The sequence below is a fragment of the Phoxinus phoxinus genome (assembly GCF_949152265.1).
Source record: "Phoxinus phoxinus genome assembly, chromosome: 21".
NCBI classification, from domain to species: Eukaryota; Metazoa; Chordata; class Actinopteri; order Cypriniformes; family Leuciscidae; genus Phoxinus; species Phoxinus phoxinus.
This window is the reverse complement of record NC_136896.1, coordinates 27,825,613-27,851,460: the sequence shown is the minus strand read 5'-3', so window position 1 is coordinate 27,851,460 and position 25,848 is coordinate 27,825,613. Positions and strand designations below refer to the sequence as shown.

The 25,848-nt window shown below is 41.7% G+C and overlaps 1 protein-coding gene across 2 annotated transcripts in view; it reads left to right on the top strand.

Annotated features, from left to right (window-relative positions):
* The window catches only part of LOC306989190 (integrin alpha-X-like), a 38,154-nt gene extending 18,064 nt beyond the window's left edge, over window positions 1–20,090 (top strand). The window contains exons 5-30 of one of the 2 annotated variants that reach the window (XM_079594628.1): window positions 4,446–4,557; window positions 4,672–4,802; window positions 5,026–5,168; window positions 5,605–5,752; window positions 5,844–5,994; window positions 6,150–6,223; window positions 6,434–6,551; window positions 6,633–6,766; window positions 6,885–7,022; window positions 7,144–7,344; window positions 7,497–7,624; window positions 7,723–7,868; window positions 8,024–8,178; window positions 13,798–13,926; window positions 14,025–14,098; window positions 14,211–14,352; window positions 14,590–14,688; window positions 15,514–15,593; window positions 15,725–15,811; window positions 15,913–15,991; window positions 17,003–17,098; window positions 17,244–17,330; window positions 17,602–17,712; window positions 17,809–17,922; window positions 18,887–18,997; window positions 19,117–20,090. In XM_079594628.1, coding sequence (XP_079450754.1) covers window positions 4,446–4,557; window positions 4,672–4,802; window positions 5,026–5,168; window positions 5,605–5,752; window positions 5,844–5,994; window positions 6,150–6,223; window positions 6,434–6,551; window positions 6,633–6,766; window positions 6,885–7,022; window positions 7,144–7,344; window positions 7,497–7,624; window positions 7,723–7,868; window positions 8,024–8,178; window positions 13,798–13,926; window positions 14,025–14,098; window positions 14,211–14,352; window positions 14,590–14,688; window positions 15,514–15,593; window positions 15,725–15,811; window positions 15,913–15,991; window positions 17,003–17,098; window positions 17,244–17,330; window positions 17,602–17,712; window positions 17,809–17,922; window positions 18,887–18,997; window positions 19,117–19,200 — 3,072 coding nt within the window. In that variant the 3' untranslated portion in view covers window positions 19,201–20,090. Of the gene's footprint in view, window positions 1–4,445; window positions 4,558–4,671; window positions 4,803–5,025; window positions 5,169–5,604; window positions 5,753–5,843; window positions 5,995–6,149; window positions 6,224–6,433; window positions 6,552–6,632; window positions 6,767–6,878; window positions 7,023–7,143; window positions 7,345–7,496; window positions 7,625–7,722; window positions 7,869–8,023; window positions 8,179–13,797; window positions 13,927–14,024; window positions 14,099–14,210; window positions 14,353–14,589; window positions 14,689–15,513; window positions 15,594–15,724; window positions 15,812–15,912; window positions 15,992–17,002; window positions 17,099–17,243; window positions 17,331–17,601; window positions 17,713–17,808; window positions 17,923–18,886; window positions 18,998–19,116 lie in introns of both variants that reach the window. The other variant, XM_079594627.1, reaches the window with a different exon arrangement.
* The last annotated feature ends 5,758 nt before the right edge of the window (window positions 20,091–25,848 follow it).

Below are 25,848 nucleotides of genomic sequence, written 5' to 3'. Positions count from 1 at the left end.
GCTCGGCAGGCGTGACGTGAAGCTCAGGCTCGGCAGGCGTGACGTGAAGCTCAGGCTCGGCAGGCGTGACGTGAAGCTCAGGCTCGGCAGGCGTGACGTGAAGCTCAGGCTCGGCAGGCGTGACGTGAAGCTCAGGCTCGGCAGGCGTGACGTGAAGCTCAGGCTCGGCAGGCGTGACGTGAAGCTCAGGCTCGGCAGGCGTGACGTGAAGCTCAGGCTCGGCAGGCGTGACGTGAAGCTCAGGCTCGGCAGGCGTGACGTGAAGCTCAGGCTCGGCAGGCGTGACGTGAAGCTCAGGCTCGGCAGGCGTGACGTGAAGCTCAGGCTCGGCAGGCGTGACGTGAAGCTCAGGCTCGGCAGGCGTGACGTGAAGCTCAGGCTCGGCAGGCGTGACGTGAAGCTCAGGCTCGGCAGGCGTGACGTGAAGCTCAGGCTCGGCAGGCGTGACGTGAAGCTCAGGCTCGGCAGACGTGTGCTTCCTCCATGCCTGTAGAACAGGCAATGTATAGAAGAGGAAGACCACCTTCTTGACCATGGCAGGATGACTGATGATGGGTAGTTCTGGGATGAAAGCGGGCTGGACGGGCACGGCCTCCGGGACGACAGCGGGCTGCTCGGAGGGGACGGCCTCCGGGACGACAGCGGGCTGCTCGGAGGGGACGGCCTCCGGGACGACAGCGGGCTGCTCGGAGGGGACGGCCTCCGGGACGACAGCGGGCTGCTCGGAGGGGACGGCCTCCGGGACGACAGCGGGCTGCTCGGAGGGGACGGCCTCCGGGACGACAGCGGGCTGCTCGGAGGGGACGGCCTCCGGGACGACAGCGGGCTGCTCGGAGGGGACGGCCTCCGGGACGACAGCGGGCTGCTCGGAGGGGACGGCCTCCGGGACGACAGCGGGCTGCTCGGAGGGGACGGCCTCCGGGTCTTTGGGAAGACTGGCGATCTTCCTCCTCCTCCTCCGCCGTTTCTGATGGTGAGGCGGCGACATCAAACCTACCGCCTCTGGGGATTCTGTGACGTCCGTGACCGCCTCTGGGGGTGTTGCAGTCTCCTGCGAGGGTATGGAAGCCATGTCAGGAGACACAGGCGGGAGTGGTGTATCCCACTGGCTACGATGATGAAGGTAACTGGTGAATCCCCAAAAGTCCAGGATCTCCAGCCCCTTCATCTCCCAGCCCGGCAATGGGTCGTCAAGACACTTATTAAAAAGGTCCTTGAGTGTGGCCTCATTGTATCCCATACCTCTTGAGAGAGTCCAAAAAAATTGGGATAGATCACCCACCGACCGGCCCTGCTGACGTAGATAGGCCAGATTATCAAAACGTCCCATCCTCTCCTCAGCAGTGCTTAGAGGAGCAATACGAATACCCATACTGCTGGATCTGTGCATATTGACGGATTCCTTCTGTCACGATCCACACACGGGAAACAGGGGTAGATCCAAGTGCAGTGTTTATTAACCCTTTGACTGTCACCGTCCCACAGGTGGGACGTTTGCCAGTATATTTTTAAAACAATAATATCTTAGTAAAGACCTTAAGTAATATTGACAAACTATATATCATTTGAAAGCTTACAATCTCTAGTTTTCATATTTGGTGACTGATTTTCAAAATAAATTACAGAGGAGCTGTAATTTATCAATTTGCAACAATAATATTTTCATACTCCTAAGGTGTTCAGTCCTTTATTTTGAAATAGTGATGAACATGAACAATCATGAAAAAAATGGTAGAAACCTCAGTTTGTTTTCATGCCAAGAGTTCAAAAGATAGCATTTGTTCAATTATTTTAGAAAAAAAGGTCTGAAAATGTTTTAGAAATAAAGAAAAAACATATATGGAAATGGAGGCGCCCTTATATGGGCAGTAATGTCAACTAGTGAAAAAGTGTGGTACTGCGCCCAAACAAAATCTTACTGAAAGCTCATTTTTTGAGATATCAACCTAAAATTTAAAACACAACTTGTTCAGATTTTTGGCTTTGATTTTTGTGCAGTTTTAGAGTTACCCAGGTTTTGAAAAAATATATTTTATATAAAATATGAATAATTTTTTTATTTTATTTTATATTTTCATAAACTCAAACTTCTATAACTTTTTTTCTGTTACACTTTCTTAATTTATTTCACTTCTACAAAAATCTGCCAATTTTCTTCTTAAAAACAAGACCAATCTTACATCCATATTCCAAAGCATTCTTGAGTTACAAACATTTAAGTTCGGAAAGTGCATTTTCGTGTATATTCCAAAAAAGGGGCGTGACACTTAAAGGGTTAATGGGTAATCCGTAATCGTAAACCAGTCCAGGCAGGGGTCAAAACCATAAGGACAATCCAAACATAAAACAAGAACAGAACAAGAAACCAGGACTCGGAAATGGCGTGATAATGGACAAGGACTCCGTGACACATACTAAAACAGACAGGGTATAAATACACAGGGAATAGACAATGATAATGGGGAAATGGCTGAGTGCAATGATCAGTGATAAGGAACCAGCTGAGTGCAATGAGAAGACAAGGATCGTGGGAAATGTAGTTAAATAGTGTGATGGACACCGTGGGGAAGGAGGACATCTAGTGGTGACCCAAGGAACATAAACCAGACACTGTGACAGATCCTGTAAATAAACTGTACCTGGAGTTTCTTATGCCCATCTTACATGAGTTCTCCAGAGTCAACAAATTGTTCCAACTCGAAAATGGGAATGCATTTAAAATGCTGGAATGCCTACAGTCATTTTTCCGTACACTTATCTCAAGAGTAATCACACCCAGCGCCATACCTCCTTCTGATTCCAAACTCCTTGATGTCAATTTGAATGACACAACCAATCATCTGCCCGTGTGTACGGTTAATTTCGGCGTGCAGTTTACTATTACTCTTGGAGAGGCAAAGCTGGACAGCACTGTCGAAACAAATATGAAGAACAGATGCCGGGATTTCCTTCTGGAAGCAGCAAAGCAGGTGCAGAATAGGCTCCCAGCAAATATCAATACCTGGAAATCCATGTCATCATTCAGCCCATCTGTGATTCTATCACAGAACAAACCACAGTTAGCCACAGTATCCATGCTGAAAATGTACACTGGTGATCTCGGGGCCCTGGATGCACAGTATCAGGCAATCAGCTTCCATGAGTGGAAAATAAAGGATGACTGTCAAGCAGAACAGTTCTGGGCCGAAGTTCTAAACTACAAGGACAGCAGTGGGGAACAGTGTTTTAAAGATCTGGCCCTGTTTGCGCTGTCTCTTCTTGCGATGCCTTTGAGCAATGCTGACGTTGAAAGGGTTTTTTCACAAATGAACCATGTAAAATCTAAATTGCGGAACAGAATGGGGCAGAAAACTCTCAGTAGCATATTGTGCATTCGCTACGGCCTAAGAAGACTCGGAATTTGTTGCAAGGACTTTGTCCCAAGCCAAGACATGTTGCAGCGCTTCAGTGTTGGGATGTACAGAGGTGGAGAGGAGACCGCTGGGGAGATGATGGACAGTGCAGGGGAGGAGAGGGATGACCTTCTTTTGTAAGGTAAATTTGTAATTTTTACAATGTTTTTGTAATATATTAATTATCACAGGCTTTTATAAAAAAGTAGGCCTAGTCCTATACTATTCTAACAGAAGATACATATGGTTCAAATTTATTTTATTAAGCTAAATATTTGTTACAGCTCCCTCTAATGCTCTTGTCTTTTCCTGCTTGTCTTTTTGTCCTCTTCCATCTCTCCAATCCTATCCAGCCTCACAGGTGATGATCGGAGATGAGGATAGTGCGTGCCCTCCGCTTTGTTGCAGTTCGCTGTTTTTTTTAATCCTTTTTTCCCTAATCTGTTTATCCTTTTGTAATAAAGGAGTTGTTTCAGTTTAATATGTTGCAGGCTCATTTATTGGTAATAAATAATAAATGATAATGCTGAAACTAATTAATCTAATAATATTGGGCGTGTTTTGGGCTTGTTTTTGAAGCTCCGGTTGCTTATTTGTCTCGCGAGAGTTGGCAACTGTGGCGCGCGATCCAGTCTGGCATCAGCCTTCATCTTCAACAACAACGAGCCGTGCAATCCCCTCACTGAATGCAATTATATGATCATCCTTATGTTCCTCTGAGTGTTTAAAGTTGTGTGTCCAGAGAGAAAACCACACACTCATATGCTGACACTTCTCAGGACATAAAGCAAAAGACTGAACCAGCGCCAGTATTCATGCTCACGTTCGATATGCACACAGAGAGCACTGTTTATCTCAATCCGCTATGATCTGGCTCCCCCTCTGCATAATGCTTGTACAAAATAAATCTGTTGAACTGAATTCCTTCTCCGACTTTGGTGTTCTAACCGGCACACCTGGATCAGCTCCAACTCATTAGCAACAGCTAGCACCTTACAGTCCTTAGCCCCTCAGCTACAGTCATGTTGAAAATAAATTGTTAATTTCTCTCAGGTTTGTGGTCCAACCATACCCAAGAACTGTGATGTAACCACTTACAATGGCATGTGCTTTAAAATCAGTCCAGATAATGTAGTGAGCAGATCTGTGCCGAAGACTCTGAGAGGTAAAGTTATGGCATTCTACCAAATCCAAGCAAGTTTTCTTCATACTGTATGTATTACATGATTATTAAAATTAAATGAAAATATGATGCAATTATTAATTTCTCCAACTTTAGAATGCCCAACATCACAAATTGATATTGCTTTTTTATTGGATGGATCTGGAAGTGTAAAATCTCCGGATTTTATTAAGATGAAGACTTTTGTTATAGAAATGATCAAAAGTTTTGTAGACCGTGATACACAGGTATGATAATCCATGCATTTATTATGATTTAGCTTGTCCATGATTTTTACCCCCATTTTTCAGCGCATCAGGCACTAAATCTATCTATCTATCTATCTATCTATCTATCTATCTATCTATCTATCTATCTATCTATCTATCTATCTATCTATCTATCTATCTATCTATCTATCTATCTATCTATCTATCTATCTATCTATCTATCTATCTATCTATCTTACAGTTTGCCATTGCACAGTTTTCTACAAAATGTGTGGTTCATTACAAGTTTCAAGTCAAAAACGCCATGGCGTGGGAAGATGCAGTGAATAAGATATCTAAACAGAGAGGACGGACTAACACCGCAACAGCTATAAGAAAACTTGTGTGAGACATGACTGCTGATAATTCATTGATTTTCTTTTATCTATGCCATTAAAAGTAATATTACTTCTGACTGAAAGACTTGGAGTTAAGATGAATTTAACAGGATATTTAGTGAGATGTGAGGAGCACATCCTAATTTTAAAAATATAACCAGCCACCCCCAAAAAAAGAACAACAGATAAAACAAATGAAAAACTGATAGATGTCTGAGCAATCATGCAAAAAGCACATGATATTAAATGCAGGAATACATACTCATACAGTACTTCTACAAGTCTTTTGCTTTTTATGGGTTTTACAATTTGTTTACTGTATACTTCATAATTTGAACAAGGTTCCAAGGACAAGCAATGTAAACTTAATAAGAAACATGTCCTATACAGTTGCATAATTGTATTGTTGATTGAATATTTTGTACTATTGTGTTTTTCAATAGGGATGAGCTATTCGTAAGTAATGGAGGTGCAAGACCATTAGCCAGTCAAATTTTGGTTGTTATCACGGATGGTAAATCAACTGATTCAATGTTGACTGAAGCTGTTCAACAAGCACAAGCTAAAGATATAACACGATATGCTATTGGGGTAAGATTTGGGGGAATATCCACTTTATTAAAGTTATTAAAATCATTGCATTTAAGAAGTGCTACAATCATTTTCATTAATTTTTTCTTAGGTTGGCAATGCTTTTACTATTGACAAAGCAACAAAAGAGCTGGCCATTATTGCATCTTTACCCACCAATAAGCATGTGTTCAAAGTAAACAATTTTGATGCGCTGGAATATATTCGTGAAAAACTCAAAGAGAACATTATTGCCATTGAAGGTATGTTTGCAGAGGAAATGGAAAACGAATGACAGAGAGAATGTTTACATTTTACATTTATCAGCTGTCATGTTAGTATAGTTACTTTGTTTAATGGATTGATTTAAAATAATACATTTATAGTTAACTGTGTTGTTGCTGCTTTTATTCGCTAGGAACCCAGACCTCTGGAGATTCATCTCGAATGGAGTTTGCACAGGACGGGTTTAGTGCAGCATTTACATCAAATGTAATTCTGTGTATTTTACTTATTTGACACCAATTATTTATTTATTTATTATTATTTGCAAGTTAGATATCCATGACATTTTCTGTTTTGATGTTTAACTACTCTTCCACCTCAATGAAAAACACTGTAGATTTTGCATGCTTGTAAACTTATGACGTGGAAAGATTATTTCTTAAATATTCTGTTTATTCTTATGTAATCTGCATTCAGACAGATATAATAATGACCGCAGTGGGAGCTTTCCAGTGGAAGGGTGGATATCAGCTGTACAAACCAAATGATAAATCCGATGTCTTTCAAGCTGGGAGTGAGCATGACAGTTATTTAGGTGAGATCTCTTCTTCGATTGTGTAAATCAATATAAATCAGTCAAACATCAGAATACATTTTAAGTCAATTTTCTTCACAGGTTATTCCTTGGCAATAGCAACAATGTCCAGAGTAAAGTATGCAGTCATGGGAGCACCAAGACACAAGCATAAGGGACAAGTTACTGTTTCAAGAATTGATCGAAGTAATTTAAAACAACTGGATCCTCCTAAGGTTGTAACACTCACATTTATGTAAAATATTAGCACATCACAAATGAATGTAAGCGAGTGAAAGTACATGAACTCAGAATAGCTGTATGGTAACTATATTGCTTCTTTCTCAGCCTCAGATTGGCTCATATTTCGGAGCTGAGGTGTGTGTTGTGGATTTGAACAGTGACTCCAATACAGACCTACTTTTGGTATCGGCACCAACCTACATAGAGTCTGACCGGGAGGGCTTAGTGTTTGTTTACATTGCGCATCAGGTCAGTGTTTTTCTTTTGAAGACTAACATTTTTTTGAAGAAAGTTAATCAAGTAAGAGTGAATAAATGAACATTTGTGTCTGTTTAACCCTGTTTCTCCTCTCTCTGTTATATCTCCACAGGCAAACTTCATTTATTCGGATACACTGGTGGGCATGGCAGGTCAGAGGGGTCGGTTTGGCTCTTCTCTGGCCAGTCCAGCAGATCTGAATGGGGATGGTTTCATGGATGTTCTGGTTGGAGCTCCTTTAGAGGAGGATGGACAGGGCAGCATCTACATCTTCAATGGGATAGATAGAGGGATCAATCCCAAATACTCACAGGTGAAAAAGACGAGGTTACAGGATAGTTCACAAAAAAAAAAGAATTCTGTCATCATTTATTCAGCCTCATGGTTCACATTTCTTGCTTTCCTTTCCCTTTCCCTAATATTTTAATATTTTCATTATGTTTCATTCCCTCTTGAATGAAACAGAGGATTACTGGATCATCTGTGCGACCAGGTTTGCAGTTCTTTGGGATTTCATTGAGTCAGTCTTCTCTAGACCAGACTCGCCTTCCTGACATTGCTGTTGGGTCCAAGGGAGCAGTTCTGCTTCTCAGGTCTGTTTTCTTCTATAAAGAACTATATATATATATATATATACAAATACACAGTTTCAGCCATAATCATTCATATGTGTGATATGTGACTCATTCAGGTCCAGACCCATCATGCTCTTGGACACCAAAGTAACTTACAACCCAACCAAAATACCAACCGGTGACCAAACAGACTGCACTAAGCCACTGAAAAACCACCTGACTGTGTGTTTCACCATGAGCGGATACAAACATCGCATAACAGGTTTATACATAATATAATTACATAGTTTCTGTGTTCTTACATCACATATGGTCATATATTCTACTCAAGGTTTGTAGTATTCTGGTGTGCTCTAGAAATCCGGTATATTGCATTGCTAATATTTGGGGGCATTTATGATCAAACATGTTTTCTAGGTTTGGCTGCAAATATTAATTATACCATAATGCTGGATGCCAAGCGACAGAAATATCGTGCATACTTCTCAGACAACGCTAAAAAAACGCTCCTCAGTGATGTGATAAAGGTTGAGTTGCATGAAGTATGCAAACGTCATCCTTTTTTTATTGAGGTAAGCATCGCATTTTTGTTTTCCATTTATGAGTAAATTTTCAGTGAATCTGATGAATCTAGGCTAAAACTAGACTAGTAATTCCTGTTTCTCAGGCATTCATACTTCATTAATTATCTTTATTTTATACATCTCTGTAATAAATTGTATGTGCTTGCATTAAAAAAGTGTAGTTACAAATGATCTTCTGTTGAAATTCCAAATAAAAACATTTAAACAACACAAACTATTAATTATAACTTGATTATTTACACAGCGGCAAGAAAATTAACAGGATGTCAAACAGTGTGTAACCTGATGGAAATAAAGAGGGCATTGATCTATATATTGTTTACTTGATAAAACGTCTCAGGTTACGTATGTAACCATAGTTCCCTGAGAAAGGGAACGAGACGATGCGTCGATGACGCTTTGGGAACGCCTACAGCGTGAACGTATCTGAAACAGCTGTGTCAACTTAGTCCAAAGTAATAAATGAACGAGCGCCACGTGCGGGTGACGTCATGACCAGGAAGATACAAAAGCGCAGGAAGATATGCACTTCAGCATAAACTTGCCGAAGTAAGACAATCCCAGGAATGCAGGAAGTATGGCAGGGCGACGCATCGTCTCGTTCCCTTTCTCAGGGAACAATGGTTACATACGTAACCTGAGACGTTCCCTTTCGAGGGAACTCGCGATGCGTCGATGACGCTTTGGGAACGAGAATACCCAAACCGCCATAGTTACAAATGCCTGAGTGTAATACTGTCATCCAGAAAACACTAAGCACTAAGAACATGGGACCCTGGGGCAGCATCCAGGTCCAGGCTATAAAATCTGACGAATGTAAGCGGAGAGGACCAGCCCGCCGCATCACAAACGTCTTGGAGAGAAACTCCAGAAATTAAGGCTTTAGAGGCCGCCATACTTCTAGTAGAATGAGCCCTGACCACCAAAGGGCAAGGCTGGCCAGAGGACTCATAACCAAGAGTAATAGCCTCAACTATCCACTTACTAACTGTCTGCTTAGAAGCAGGAAGACCTTTCTTGGGTGATCCAAAACAAACAAACAGCTGGTCGGCCTTCCTCCAAGAAGAAGACCGATGAACATAAGTGTCCAGTGCTCGCACTGGACACAAGAGGTTCAACCTTTCCTGGTCCGATGAAGTGAACGGAGGAGGACAGAAAGCCTGCAGCACAATAGGCCTAGGAGTGATGGTAGGTACCTTAGGGACATAACCTTGCTTAGGGTATAAAAAAGCCTTAACCATGCCTGGAGCGAACTCCAGGCATGGTAGGAGATACCGAAAGGGCCTGAAGATCTCCGACTCTCTTAAGGGACGAGATGGCTAGGAGGAAAATAGTCTTATAAGTAAGACATTTTTCTGAGACCGACTCTAAGGGCTCAAACGGAGCCCCAGATAGGCCTTCTAAAACCAATGCCAAATCCCAAGTCGGCATCCTAGTGCGAGTTGCGGGCCTTAGCCTCAGGGTGCCACGAAGGAAACGAGTAATCAGGGGGTCTCGACCCAAAGATGTACCACCCACCGGGGTGTGGAAAGCCGCAATAGCCGCCACATAAACCTTCAAGGTGGACGGACATAGACCTGACGCAAAGCGCTCCTGCAGGAACTCCAGTACAGTGTTTACTGAACAGGAAACCGGATCCCACTGACGCTGGTGACACCAAGAAGTGAAAACTCTCCATTTTAAAGTGTACAACTTCCTTGTAGCGGGAGCTCTGGAGCTTAGAATGGTCTCAACAACCTCGGCTGAGAGACCACTCTCTAGGAATTAGGCCCCCTCAGAGGCCAAACCCATAGTTTCCAAATCTCTGGTCGGGGGTGAAATATTGTGCCCCCGGCCTGAGACAGAAGGTCTCTCCCGATCGGGATCTCCAAGGGAGGACCGTCTAGAAGATGAATCAGGTCCGCAAACCAGATTCGACTCGGCCAGCGCGGTGCTACTGGCAAAAGGCTTACTCCGCATTGGCGGACTCGCTCCAGAACTCCTGGGAGCAGAGCAACAGGGGGAAAGGCGTACAGCCGTAGCCTCGGCCACGTCTGTACCATAGCATCCAGCCCCAGGGGGGCTGGGTGAGTAAGGGAGAACCAAAGTGGACAGTGCGTCGTGTGCTGAGACGCAAACAGGTCCACTTGAGCCTGGCCATAAAACTCCCATATCTTTTCCACCGCCTCGGGGTTGAGTCTCCAATCCCCTGGCCTCAGCTCCTGCCTCGACAGGACATCCGCTCCGATATTCTGTACCCCCGGAATATACACTGCCCTCAGAGAGCGTAATTTCCCTAGGGACCATAGGAGGATCTGGTGCGCCAACTTGCACAGTGGACGCGACCGTAGACCTCCCTGGCGATTCAGATAAGAGACCACCGATGTGTTGTCTGTCCGGACAACCACATGGTGGCCCCTCAGGTCTGGGAGGAAGTGCCTCAACGCATTGAAAACGGCCATTATCTCCAGGCAATTTATGTGCCACGAGAGATGATGACTCCTCCACAGACCCTGAGCTGAGCGGCCTTCCATTACCGCTCCCCAGCCGGTGAGGGAAGCATCTGTTGAGATCGCAACTCGATGACAAAGAGCTCCCAACACCGGACCCTGGGACAGGAACCAATGTTTCCTCCACATAACCAAGGCGCGGAGACACCGCCGCGTGATCTTGATTACCCGAAGTGGGTTTCCCCTTGGGGAGAACCCTCTGGTCCTGAGCCACCACTGCAAAGGTCTCATGTACAGCAGGCCAAAGGGTATCACATTGGACGCCGCTGCCATGAGGCCCAACAGTCTCTCGAACTGTTTTACAGTGCGTGACTGGCCTAGCTTTAGCTCTTTTGTGGCTGTCAGGATAGCAGCTACACGAGCGGGCGATAGAGCGGCCCGCATCGTGACTGAATCCCATACCACACCGAGAAAAGTGGTCCTCTGTAATGGAGACAGCACACTCTTCTTGGCGTTGAGCCTCAACCCCAATTTCCGCATATGAGCGAGAACAACACCTCGGTGCCGAACCGCTAACTGCTCTGATTCCGCTAGAATCAGCCAGTCGTCTATGTAGTTCAGAATACGTATGCCCTGCAGCCTGAGCGGGGCCAGAGCTGCATCTACGCACTTCGTGAACGTGCGGGGTGATAGTGCTAGACCGAACGGAAGTACCCGATACTGGTATTGTTTGCCCCCGAAAGAAAACCTCAGGAACTTCCTGTGCTGAGGGAGGATGGAGATATGGAAGTAAGCGTCTTTCAGATCTATTGTAACAAACCAGTCCTCGGATCTGATTTGAGTCACAATCTGCTTGAGTGTCAGCATCTTGAACTTGAGTTTCTGTACTGTACGATTCAACAGACGAAGATCTAAAATGGGACGCAACCCCCCATCCTTTTTTGGAACAATGAAATAGCGGCTGTAAAAACCCGATTCCCTGTCGGGTGGATACACCTGCTCTATAGCCTTCTTGGCTAACAGAGCTTTCACCTCTTGCTCCATCACCAGAGCCTGCTCGGGACGCACTAACGTGAGCAACACCCCGTTGTAGCGAGGAGGACGAGAACCGAACTGGATTCTGTATCCTTTCTCTACTATATGCAGGACCCATCGAGAAATATTTGGCAGAATCTTCCACTCTGACAGAAATTCTACTAAGGGAACCAGCCCCTCGGGTGTGAGGTGTGACCCGCTGCACCCCGGGTGGGGCTGCCCTCACTGGTCTGACGCCATTGGCGTCAGGACTTCTTCTTTTGAGCCTTCTTAGCCTGAAGAACGGTCCTCAGATCCGGCTTCGGCTTCGAGGGCTTCGACTGAGAGTGTTGCGTCTGCTTCCAGTATTTTTGCGGAGGTGCACGAGACGCAACAATCTTCTTTTGCTGACCCCTATATGAGGAGCCTGACGGCTGGGGCTGCTCACGCACAGCAGCCCCAGGGGGTTGGACTCGGCGAGGGAGACATTTTTTAAACGCCTCTGACTGCTTTTTAGCCTCCTGGAATCTATCGACGACAGAATTGACGGAGTCGCCGAAGAGACCAGAAGGCTCGACAGGAGCATCCAGCAGAAAAGAACGGTCTTTGTCTTTTAAATCTGCCAGATTCAGCCAGAGGTGCCTCTCAGTGGCTACAAGGGCTGCCATAGACCGCCCGATTGCTCTGGCGGTCTCCTTAGTAGCCCTGAGAGATAAATCTGTGGCCCGACGAAGTTCTCGAACCTCCTCGGGACCAACTCCCTCACTTTTATCCAAATCCCCCAGCAGCTCAGCCTGATATGCCTTGAGCAGTGCCATAGTGTGTAGACACGCTCCAGCCTGACCTGATGCCGTATATGCTTTGCCCACTAATGTAGATGTCGTTTTTAATGGCTTAGTGGGCAAAGCCGAGGTCTTCAGAGACGATGCTGAACCGGGTGACAGATAACTCGCGAGCGTCTGTTCAGCCTGGGGCATCGACTCATAACCATGCTCTCTCAGCCCTCTAATCCCCGAATAAATATGCACTTGAGGACTAAAGAGCCGAGAAGAATACGGTTTATCCCATGATCTAGACAGCTCACTGTGAAGATCAGGAAAAAATGGAAGACCTCGTGGTGGAAGTGAAACATTAGATGGTAAGAAACGCTCGTCTAATTTGCTTTTCGGACGAGCGCCCCTTTTCTCGGCTGGCCATTCAATATGTAATTTATCCACAGCACGAGTTATCACTTCCACCAGCTCCTCATATGCTGGAGAAGAGGATGGCGAGTCCCCTTCTCCAGTGATTGTGTCACTGCCAATGCTTAGTACATCTACCTCCTCGGAGCTAGAGCACTGAAGCATTGGGCTCTCTACCCGGGCGGAAGAAGCTGCAGAGCGGGCTTCCGACACCGGAGAGAGCGCTGGATCTCCCAGGACAGGAAGGAGATAATGTCCTCGGACCCGTCTCCAACCCTTCTGAGAGATCCTTTTGCGATCCTCAGGAATGCATTCTCCGTGCTGCCTCGGCAACAGCGGGTCCTGCACCCTGAGGATCGCGAGCCTGACCAATCTCCTCGAAGAGTGACAGACGGGAGCGGAGCATGCGAAGCAGAAGCTTCTCACAATGCTGGCAGTCAGCCCCCTCGAAGGCTGACACCGCATGCTCCACTCCCAAACACATTACACACAGCTCGTGTGTGTCCCCACCCGTTAAATAACGCGGGCAAGGAGAAGCACACAGCCTGTATAATTGTTTCGCCATTTCCAAAGATATATATATATATAAATCACAGACAACAGTAAATAGACAGACAGTCAGACACAGATTGTTTTGCTGAGGCAAAAAAAGCTGAAGTGCCGGTTTCACCGGATGCGCTTTTGTATCTTCCTGGTCATGACGTCACCCGCGCGTGGCGTTCGTTCATTCATTACTTTGGACTAAGTTGACACAGCTGCTTCAGATACGTTCACGCTGTAGGCGTTCCCAAAGCGTCATCGACGCATCGCGAGTTCCCTCGAAAGGGAACAATGTTTTTTTTTTCCGCAAATGTTGAGTTTAATATTACATTCAACATTTCAAGAAATATGATGGGGACATTGCAAGAATCAAATGCAGAACAAGAGTGACCCAAGTTTAATCGTAGAGTGTTTTGTTTCTTATTGTTTCTTGTTTCCATAAGGCTTGTTCAGAAGATGCTCTGAATCCGTTGTCTAATCAGATAACATTCACATTTGAGGGTCTTCCATCAAGTATGGACAATTTGACACCAGTACTGCTGCCAGAGATAAAGACCTCAACAGACCACAATGTAAGAGTTCATCTGTGTTAAGAGCAGAAATAGCAGAACTTTATCACATATGTACAATTCTACAATTAATTTTTCTGTGCCTTCATTTTATTTTACAGCTGGATTTTGAGATAAACTGTGGAACTGATAATGTATGTGTTGACGACCTTCGAATGGATTTGAATTTCTCTGGGTGAGAAAACATTTGCTCTGTTACTGAACTGAAGTAATATAATTAATAATTCTGCACCATCTTGATGCTTATTAAAGTATTTATATATCTCTCTTTGGTTTCTGTGATCCAGATCTACAAACATAGAGGTTGGGATAATGCAGGAGCTCAACGTGACCGTGTTTGTAGAGAACAGAGGAGAAAACTCCTACAACACTCTCTTCACCCTCAAATACCCCTTTGGACTTTCCTACAGGAGATTCACATCTAAACAGGTGTGTGTGTGTGTGTGTGTGTGTGTGTGTGTGTGTGTGTGTGTGTGTGTGTGTGTGTGTGTGTGTGTTGTGTGTGTGTGTGTGTGTGTGTGTGTGTGTGTGTGTGTGTGTGTGTGTGTGTGTGTGTGTGTGTGTGTGTGTGTGTGTGTGTGTGTGTGTGTGTGTGTGTGTGTGTGTGTGTGTGTGTGTGTGTGTGTGTGTGTGTTGAAATATATTATAAACGTTCTGTATGAGCAGGGCAGAGTGGAGTGTGTGTCTCTGGATGCTGAGAGAGGAGTTACACCGGGAGAAACCACGTGCCAGATCAGTAAACCCATCCTCAAGGGAAACACTCAGGTCAATAATCACACCCCTGACACGAACGTTTGCACATGTGGAGGAATGCATGTTAATGGTTAATCTGATAATCATCATTTGGCCAAAAAATGATTAATCACAATTGTTCTCATTTGAGACATTTCTGTTTACATTTCATGAGAATTATTGCACTTCGACATAAGCACAAATCAAGAGAACCTCAACTTTTAGACAGGGTTTATAGGGTTTTTAGTCGAGATTCATGTTTGGATTTATTACAATTAGTCCCATAAGGTTTTCTCACAGATTTAGTCACAGATGATCATTCATTCATTCATTCATTCATTTGAGCAGAATATCACAATGGAGATCGCTGAACTCCAACATGTTTGCCTGTATTTTCAGATCATCAGCGCATGGTTAAAGTTGAGAAGATTAAGTTAAACTCTTGTTGGATATTTATTAATTAAAGAGGAAGGCTCTGATTGGGGGATTTAAACTCTTGACATCTGGCAACCCCAAGTATGAAAGCTCTTGATGGCTTCTTACTAATACAAGATAATGGAAATTTCCCCCCCAATAAATTCAGGAAAAATAACCAACAGGCCAATATCACAACAATTATGCTTACTTTATCAAGAGAAGCAGAAATCGTGATCACGATTAAACTACTATTAATTGTCCAGCTCTACTCGTATGCTTATACATTCATTTACTGACTTGACTAAACTCAAAGCAGTTAATAAACACTATTATCCAGAGCAACTTTCATGGGTTACGTTATGTTACGTTGACATGTGAATTTCAACTATTTTAATTAGTCCAACATTTTGTCTTATTCTGTCTTTTTCGTTCAAATTCTAGGTTGTGTTTGATATTACATACAGTATTAATAAAGAAAGTACACTTGGCCAAAATGTGACGTTTACTGCTGCGGTCACGAGGTATGACATCATCTTTGTGTACTAGAAGTTGGCGTAAAACAGCCATTGACCATGAGCTGGAGATTCTCACATGATCATTTCATCAGGAACAGATAAATGCTACTAATAAACAAAACCTCCATCTCTCACAGTGGGAATGACAAACACTCAACCGACAGTGAGTTTAACAAACAGAAAACCATTGATGTCAAATATGCCATTTATATTGCCTTGATAAGGTTAGTGCTCTGCTCCACGTTTCTGTATAATAATAATAATAAAACAATCTTTATCCTATACTGTCATTTTTGTCATTTTCTTTCCCCATTTGAAATAAAAGGCATGAAAATACCACCATCCACATTAATTTTACTTCAGGGAAAAGGGATCTTATGAAACCGGTCCAGCAGATAATAAAGGTATCAGTTCACATTCTCTATCTTAAAGTAGATAATAAAAAGGTTTTGTAGTACACTAAAATCGGTAACACTTTACAATAATGGTGCACTAATAAGCATTAATTCATGCTTAACTAATGCACAGATAATACTGAATTAATGTATTACTAATGATTATCTAAGCTATTCATTAATGATTGCCTCATTAGCAACTAATGAAGAGTCTGTCTGGTTAATATATTAGTTCATATATAAATTGTTGTTAATTAAATATGTAATTGTGGATTAATTCCATAATCACTTATTTTATTAACTAATAGTGTTCATTAATTTGTTAATTACCACAATGAGCCTCATATGCATTAATACATTATTAATTACAACATTAGTAGTGTGTCAGTTACTACAATTACTAGATGATGAGTTAATAATGATGTGCCTCAACAAGTCACAACATAATGATTGTTAGCTTATGATGAATTAATCATTAATGACCATCACTAGAGTTTATAAAAGCTGTTTATTAAACACTGGTTTCCAAAAACATTGTAGTAATTGACACACTACTAATGCTGTAATTAATAATGTATTCATGCATATTAGTTTACCTGTATTATCTGGAAGTTGAAATATAAGGCTTTGGCTCATTGTGGTAATTAACAAATTAATGAACACTATTAGTTAATAAAATAAGGTAGTATGGAATTAATACACACTACATATTTAATTAATAACAATTCATATATGAACTAATATATTAACCAGACAGACTCTTCATTAGTTGCTGATGAGGCAATCATTAATGAATAGCTTAGATAGTCATCAGTAATACATTAATTCAGTATTATCTGTGCATTAGTTAAGCATGAATTAATGCTTATTAGCGCACCCTTATTGTAAAGTGTTACCCTAAAATCTAATGTTTTAAAAAGGCTGAATGACAGATTTGAACAGGATTTATTTGATCAACAGAAGAAAATGTTAAAAATGTCCATCCTGAAAATAACTCTTCCTTATTTCTCTCTCTTTCAGGTTCAGAATGACCTCAGAGAATTACCTTTCAAAGTTTTCATCAGAGTACCAGTGAAACTTGGTGATATTGACATCTGGACTAATTCAAATTTGCAAGTATGTGAATTTATTTCATATCTCACAAGCCATACAGCCAGGTATACTGATTAATTTAATTAAATCATTTATGATGTAGGGTTAGGATTTTTAAAACAAAAACTTTTTTTAAATGTCACCAAGAAATGTCACTGTCTTTTAAAAGATACCTGGCTGTGACAGCGAGAACATGACGAAGCCTGTTATCACACATGTTGCGTTGTTGGACGTTATTAAAAATCGTCGTGTGGTGGTGAGCGCACTTTTTAAATTGTGTTTAGCTTTACCTCATTTGTTTTCCACAATTTATTTTATTTATTTGTTGTATATATTAAACATACATTAATGAACCCCTCTCTCTCTCTCTCTCTCTCTCTCTCTCTCTCTCTCTCTCTCTGTGTGTGTGTGTGTGTGTGTGTGTGTGTGTGTGTGTGTGTGTGTGTGTGTGTGTGTGTGTGTGTGTGTGTGTGTGTGTGTGTGTGTGTGTGTGTGTGTGTGTGTGTGTGTGTGTGTGTGTGTGTCAGAACTGCTCTGTGGCGGTGTGTGCCGTATTCAGCTGTGCCGTCACTCTCACAAAGAATGAAAGGAAACTCTATAATATATTTGGCAATGTGAGCTCTGGATGGATTGAGCAGGTATATGACTTTTAAAGCAAATTCATATCACAGAACAGACCATATAAATTCATAACTGTTTGATCATTTCTTATTGTCATGATCTGTCTCTCTTAGACTGGACTCAAGGCTGCTGTTTTTGAGTTGGTCAGTTCAGCGTCTCTGGATTATGACAAGAGCAAATACATTTTCTTTTCCTCTGATTCTCTACACACTGCGCCGTCTGTCCAGGTGACGTTCATGTCAAGTCTAATGACTGTAAAAAGAGATCTCAAAACAGTGCTCTGATTGAAGGAATATATAACGGCAGTCTACTGTTTATAGTTTATGATTTATTCTTTTTTTTAGACCACATACTTTTCTCTTTTTGCTTCTTGCTAATATATTGACAACTGCACTTACAACATTCTTTCTCACAGATCTACTTCCTGTGCAAATACCACAGAGTCAAAAGTGCTTACACTATTGTTCAAAAGTCTGGGGTCTGAAAGTCTCTTCTGCTCACCAAGACTTCATTTGTTTGACCAAATATACAGTAAACAGAGTAATATTGTGAAATATTATTACAATTTTAAATAACAGTTTTCTATTTTATTATATTTTCAAATAAAATTAATTCCTGTGATGTCAAATCTGAATTTTCAGCAGCATTACTCCAGTCTTCAGTGTCACATGATACTTCAGAAATTCTAATATGCTGATTTGCTGCTCAAGATTTCTTATTATTATCAGTTGAAAACATTTGTGCCACTGCATGTTTTTCAGAAATCTTTGACGAATGAAAGTTCAAAAGAACAGAATTTATTTGAAATAGAATATTTGATCATTTATAATAATACAAAAGATTTCTATTTCCTGTCAGTTTTGATCAATTTAATGCATCCTAGCTCAATAAAAGTATTAATAACTTAAAAAAGACATCTCACTGACCCCAAACTTTTTAAGGGTAGTGTAATTTTTAAGGTAATTTAAAAAAGAATTACAACAACAGCACAAGAGACAGGGATGTGGATCATACACACACTAAAACAGATGCATTATAACAAAATAATGTACATAGTAAAAAAAATCATGTTATCAAATTATAATGTATCTATATAACATCTGTGTAGGAAGAAGGAGGACTTCCTGTTACACTGAGATCACTTCTGACTGCATTTTAAAATTCACTTGTTCACATTTTTCCACTTTGTAGATTAACACTCAAGTGGAGGTGTATGAGGAGGTGAACCTGACCAAAGAGATCATTGGAGGAGTAATAGGAGGACTTCTGCTACTGGCTCTCATCACAGCGGCTCTCTATAAAGTATATCACCATCATAACATCAGTTTCAATCGCTGGCACTTTCACCCGTCTACACGATCTATATGTTTAAATACTTACAGCATGTACAGTTTACTACAGCATATTTCTCCCTTTACAAGGCTGGGTTCTTCAAAAGCCAGTACAAGCAGTTGCTGCAGGAGGCGCAGGGCGATGCAGGAGGAGAGCCAAACATCACACAATAATGTTAGAAGATACAAGAACTGATTGTGTTCTGTGGGCGAGAATGAAACGTGAATTTTACTCTTCAGTGTAGCAAAATATTCCGGCCTGATTTAGAACATATTATGAAAAATGAAAAGTGGACACATTCTCGTCGTAATATATTACATTAATTAATATATAATTTTACTTCATATTACTCATTATCTTATCAGTGAGCTCAACTATTACATTATTCATAGCATTTCACATATTTAACTCCCTTCTGTGTTATGAAAACTGATAATGACTTAGTGTGAACTAGGAGTTTTTGAGATGTTTTATCACATTTAACCATATTCTAATAGGGATTGGCACTGGGTATATTTTGTAAATGTTTTATTGCTTTCTTCTTAATATAACATATATAGTTGATTTGTTGCAAAGCTTCCTTTTTATTTGCAGACTATTTCCATAATTTTAATTAAAGAAAAAAAAACACTTAATGTTGGTAAGATCCATTACACTTATTTTTGTGTTACAGTCATAACCTTCGAATATCAAAACGAGCCATTTTTGGAGATTGATTAAATATATGCTTTGTTTAAAATGAGGAGTATGATTTAAGCTTTGAAACTTGCAGGATGTTTTAATGTTACAAATACTTATATGGCAAAAGATCATGGCAAATTTGATTTCTCATGTTATGACTCCTTTAAAATGTTTCTACAGTAACTTAATTCTGCTCAAGTGTACCGTTGCTGTCACTGAACATTTGGGCCAAAGAGTCTCAAGTCTTATAGAAGTGTATAATAGTTATAGGCTATACATAAATGCTTTCTCTTTAAAAACTTGCTGCCTTCACTTTTTAAGTGCAATCAACTTGAATGTTTGAAAAAAAAAAGTGGAAAATTGCTTAACTCATTAAAGCCATAAAAAAACACATGTTGTCATAACTTATTGACATTTTAAAATAAATAAATCACTTACAACTTTGAAAATCTGTACTGGGAAAAAAACAGTTCCTTAGGACACAAAATATTTTTTGAAAAACAACAACAAAGGGATCATATGGTTGAGTATGGCTCCTATTTCCTTGAAACTAAGATGGGGAAGCTTCAGTAAACGGTGTGCTGCTCCAGACAGTGGAAACTTCAGAAGAGCTTGAACAGGATATCAACATTATAGAAGTGGCCAAAGCGTGTTTTAAAGTGTCATGCTAGTTTCTGCAACTGTTACAATCTGACAGAGTAACCAGTTTCATATAGTGTGTCATCTGCAGATGACTGTGATATTTATGGCTTAGGGTATTTGAGAGTTTGCTAACTTCTGTTATAGAGTTATTTTTATTCAGGCTTCTGTATTCTTGGTGGTTGTTGGAATGATTCAGAATCAGACTCTTGGTCAAACATACGGTTGAAATTGACTGGTTGCTATTATTCACCAGGGAGTTTTCCAAACATTTCTATATTTCACAAGGGAATTTTTTAAAAATCATAACAGGGTGTTTACTGACAACTTAGAATTAGCAACAAAACCAAGCTTTTCAATCAGATGATCAAGGACAGGGGGAAATGGTTTAATTTTAAATGTTCCAAAATTATGACCTCAATTCAAATAATAAAGTAAAAAAGTGTTTTATATTTTCTAGGGATGCACCGATCCCCATCTAATAGTATTATATCGGGCCGATACTGGCCTCATACTACATATTATAGCATATTTACAAAACAGTCATTGTGTCCAAAGAAACACAGATAACAACGGCTAAAGTAAATGTATCTGATTAATAGAATATTATGCATAAAGTCAATATTTATACTTGTATAGCTGCTGTGCACAAGCAAACTCAGAACGCATGCGTCCGTTGGATTAAAACGAAATCATTTATATGTAATCTTAGTAAAAACGTATTATATAATAAATATAATTTATTTATATATATATATTATATATTTATATATATTTAAAAAGTTATTTCGGGTAAAGGAATTTTAAACCATCTCAAACCAAATGTGTTTTTGCCACAAAATAGTATTTCTGATATGTGGGAAATTATTTGTAACCATAGCAATGTTTTAAAAAAGAGATGAGGAAAAAGAGGTTTTGTTGGTAAAATCTTGTTTCTCCGAGTGTAGTCTCAGCCTCACACTTCACACCAACAGACCGCCTGCTGAACGTCTGACGCATAAGCCACACAAAATTGGAAACACTTCAGAAGTTAACTTCACACTTAACGAAACAAAGCCGTTGTGATGCCAAACCCCCTCATGGAAGAAGAACGTTGTCGTGTTTACAACTTTGACAATGAGTGCGTATGAGGATAAGCTAAATGCTGGATTTTCAAAAAGTATGTGAAGTTCGCATCATAGACTTTTTCAAAATACATGAAAGAGTTTTACACGCAGTTGTGGTGACAAGGACAGGACATCCTCAAAACTGGTTCTCTGTTTGGACTGTGGTGGCGATTTTATGATATTCATTGATCTTTAGTAAAATATGGATGATTCAAAGAATGTCACATGTGTGTCTCTCACTTGTAGTGAGAGAAGATTCTGTTTATGTACTTGGGGAGGCAGAAGGGAGAGACACTCCAGAGAACAGACGAACAAGGACCTCTGACCTAGATGTCAGAAGGCCATTTGGTGAAGGGGGGCTTAGTGGGCCAACTAGTGACGAATCTAAACTAGTGTTATGGCTTCCTTGTCTATGGAAACCTACTGGATGGAAAACTACTGGGAGGATGGCTCTGGGAGGAAATTAGGCCTTGAAACGGAGATAAAAGGTGGTTCAGTCTGTCTGGGGGGGTGTCACTCTTCTGCACCGGGTAACAACTGTGTATTAGACTGCTCCTATTCTTGCAAGAATAAATACTTCTATTTTATAATTTGACTCTGAGTGTCTCTTACGCAGTGATGTTGGTTTGATGAATTTTTGCCACAACAGGACCCCAAGCGATCCCATTGGCTCAAATTACTTCTATACTGTAGGTATAGGCCTACTCTCTTTATCGCCTGATTACAATTCCCACAAAATCATGTTATGATAAATGCTACTTGAACTATGTTATAATGATCATTAATATCTGTATTAATTAGCTTATATACCAGCATAGCATACAGATACCCGATTAGCCTGAAAGCTTAGTTTATGCATTTGCACATGCCCGGCATGTATTCATCTTTAATTTAATTACGTGTCAAATTAAGTGGTAAATGTCCAAATATTTCAGTTATAAAAAGAATGATGTTCAACTATTTACAGTAAGGGGTATTAGTAACAGTTTATCAAGTGAAAGAAACATTCATGCATTATATGGTAATCTATACATTTTAAATTAATATCGTTCATATGTTCTTTGTGTAATCATTGACTGATAGTTCATAGAGACTCGATTTTGAGGGTGGACCCGATTTGCCATGCCACTGGTCTGTTGTTGTAGTAGGGACATCAACGTTATATTTTCACACAGCCCAATATCTTCTAAAACATATTGGCATTCTAAATTTGACTGCATTGACTGGACAAATGCATGGTTGCAGCCTAAAAAATATTACATAACAAATAAGGAAGTACATTTTTTAAATACTTCAACTGGTGTACCCTGTTAAAACACTGTTTCTGGTTTCGTACTGATTTAGATGTTAACTTTAATTTATGTGTGTCACAGTTGTTAGATCCGTTGTCTCACTCATGTCTTGTGTGTATGTGGTGGTGTGTTGTTCGTGCTGATTGTTTAGTGTGGGCGTTACCGCTGATTGTTGATTCCCTCATCAGCTTCCTGTGTCTTTTCCTGTTCCTGTTCTCTTCGTAGTGGTGGGCAGATCGAGGCTTCGTGAAACAATGAAACAGTTGAAGCAAATGTGCCATATTGTGTCGAGGCTTCGAAAAAATCCGACACCAGTCTCAACGGTGACACCTAGTGGTCACTTGCAGGAGTTGATCTAAAAACAACCTTGACAACGAGCCATTAAAAAAACAGCTTGTAACCTGTAGGCTCCTCACTGTGCATAATGTTATTTTTATCTATCTATCTATCTATCTATCTATCTATCTATCTATCTATCTATCTATCTATCTATCTATCTATCTATCTATCTATCTATCTATCTATCTATCTATCTATCTATCTATCTATCTATCTATTTCTATCTATGCATCTATTAACGTGTCACTATATGTATTCTCTGTCTGCTCTAGTCTATCAATCAATGTGTAAATTTAAATGTTTGCCTAAATATAACTAAACAAATCGCACTGTAAATATCACTATCACCAAAAATCAGCTATCTCAAAATTAAACTCCTCTCACAAAAACCCACGAGGTCAAGATGCGTTGACTTCACTTTTATACAGATGTCCGATTGTGTGGTCTGTCCCCGACCCTGTCAATCAAACGCTGACCATGCCACCTGTCGAAACACTTGTGAAACACTCCGAAGCTTCATTTAGCCGTAGTCACGTGACATGGGTGTTTTGAATCACGCTTCGGATCAGTGTTTCGAAACATCTGCGCTTCGGGATCTCGAAAAGCTTCGGAACGTCAGTTTCGCCTCAGCCATCCCTACCTCCTCGTGTGTTCCGTTTATATTTATGCACCCGTCAGATCTCTGTAAATGCTCTCAATGGACAGGAACTCCCCAGTATTTCACATACCACCAGCCCCATAACCCTCATGACCTCAGGCAACCACACAGAGATCATCACCTTCCTCCTCATGGACTCCCCGTTAGCACCCGCAGTTTTGGGCCACCCCTGGCTGGTGTGGCACAATCCAAGAGTGGATTGGGATTCAAACTCCATTTCCATGTGGAGCGAGCGTTGTCATGAGTCCTGTCTTGTTTCTGCTTGTCCGTCTGGTTCTGTGTTTCAGGAGAAGACAGCGGATTTATCAAACGTGCCCGTGGAGTACCTTGATCTGAAGGAAGTGTTCAGTAAGTCCCGCGCAGCCGCGCTGCTTCTCTTCCTCCGCATCGTCCCTATGACTGTGCCATAGATTTACTGCCAGGGCAGTCTCCGCCTAAGGGCAAATTTTACTCTCTTTCTATTCCTGAGAGGGAGGCCATGGAGAAATATATTTCTGATTCTCTGGAAGCTGGGTTCATCCGACCTTCCTCTTCTCCAGTGGGGGCGGGGTTCTTTTTTGTGGGGATGGGACTCTGAAGGATGGTATTCTGCAAACTCTGACATATTGATTTTTTCATCTTCTCTCCAGGAACACGTTCAGCACGTCAGGCGAGTGCTTCAGAGGCTGTTAGAGAATGGGCTTTTTGTCAAGACGGAGAAATGCTTTTTTCATGCACAGTCTGTTTCTTTTCTTGGGTACATCATCTCGTCTGAGGGAGTACGTATGGACCCTGACAAGGTTAAGGCTGTGGTAGATTGGCCAAGCCCAGATTCCTGTAAGGCCCTACAGAGGTTTCTGGGATTCGCCAAATTTTACCGGCGTTTCATTCGCAACTTCAGCCAAGAAGTCGCGCCTCTGACCACCTTGACCTCCCCCAGAACGACGTTCAGGTGGGGCTGTATTCGCCAAACTCAAGAGCCGATTTGTTTCGGCCCCCATTCTTATAGCCCCTGATCCCTCACGTCAGTTCGTGGTGGAGGTCGATGCGTCACAGGTGGGGGTAGGTGCAGTTCTGTCTCAACGTTCTTCCTTAGATGACAAGATGCACCCCTGTGCGTTTTTGTCCCACCATTTATCACCCGCCGAACGTAATTATGACATTGGTAACAGAGAATTGTCAAGTTAGTGTTGGAGGAATGGCGACATTGGTTAGAAGGGTCGGAGGTACCTTTTATCGTTTGGACTGATCATAAGAACCTTGAATATATCAGGTCTGCTAAGAGACTCAACTCCAGGCAGGCTCAGTGGGCTCTTTTTTCTGGACGATTAGATTTTTCTCCCTCATACCGCCCGGGTTCCAAAAACGTCAAACACGATTCTTTATTGCCTATTTTTGATCCTTCCAAAGGCCCGTCTACTCCTGAGTGTATTTTATCCGAGACATTAGTGGTCTCCACTCTTACATGGGAGGTCGAATCGAAGGTCAGGACGGCCTTAGAAGGGGTAACGCCTCCACCCGGTGGCCCACCGAATCGATTGTTTGTGCCGGAGGGGTTACGGTCCGACGTCATTCAGTGGGGGCATTGTTACAACGTTGCGTGTCATCTAGGAGTTAATCACACCAGGTTTGTAGTCAAGCAACGATTCTGGTGGCCATTGATGGCTCACGACATTCGCAATTTTGTTTTGGCTTGTTCGGTTTGTGCCACTGGTAAGACTTCCAATCGACCCCCAGATGGGTTACTCCAACCGCTGTCTGTCCCTTCGAGACCCTGGTCCCACATTGCGCTAGATTTTATTACCGCCCTTCCACGGTCGTTTTGACCGTAGTGGACCGGTTCTCGAAGGCGGCTCATTTTATCCCCTTGCCCAAATTACCATCTGCCAAGGAGACAGCAGCTACTGTCGTAGATCACGTCTTTCGGCTTCATGGCCTCCCGATGGATGTGGTTTCCGACAGAGGACCCCAATTTGTGTCCAAATTTTGGCAGGAGTTTTTGTAAGTTACAGGGTGCGATGGTTAGTCTATCTTCGGGTTTCCACCCCCAAAGCAATGGCCAAACCGAAAGAGCCAACCAGGATTTGGAGAGAGTGTTGCGATGTTTGGTATCCAGGAATCCTTCCT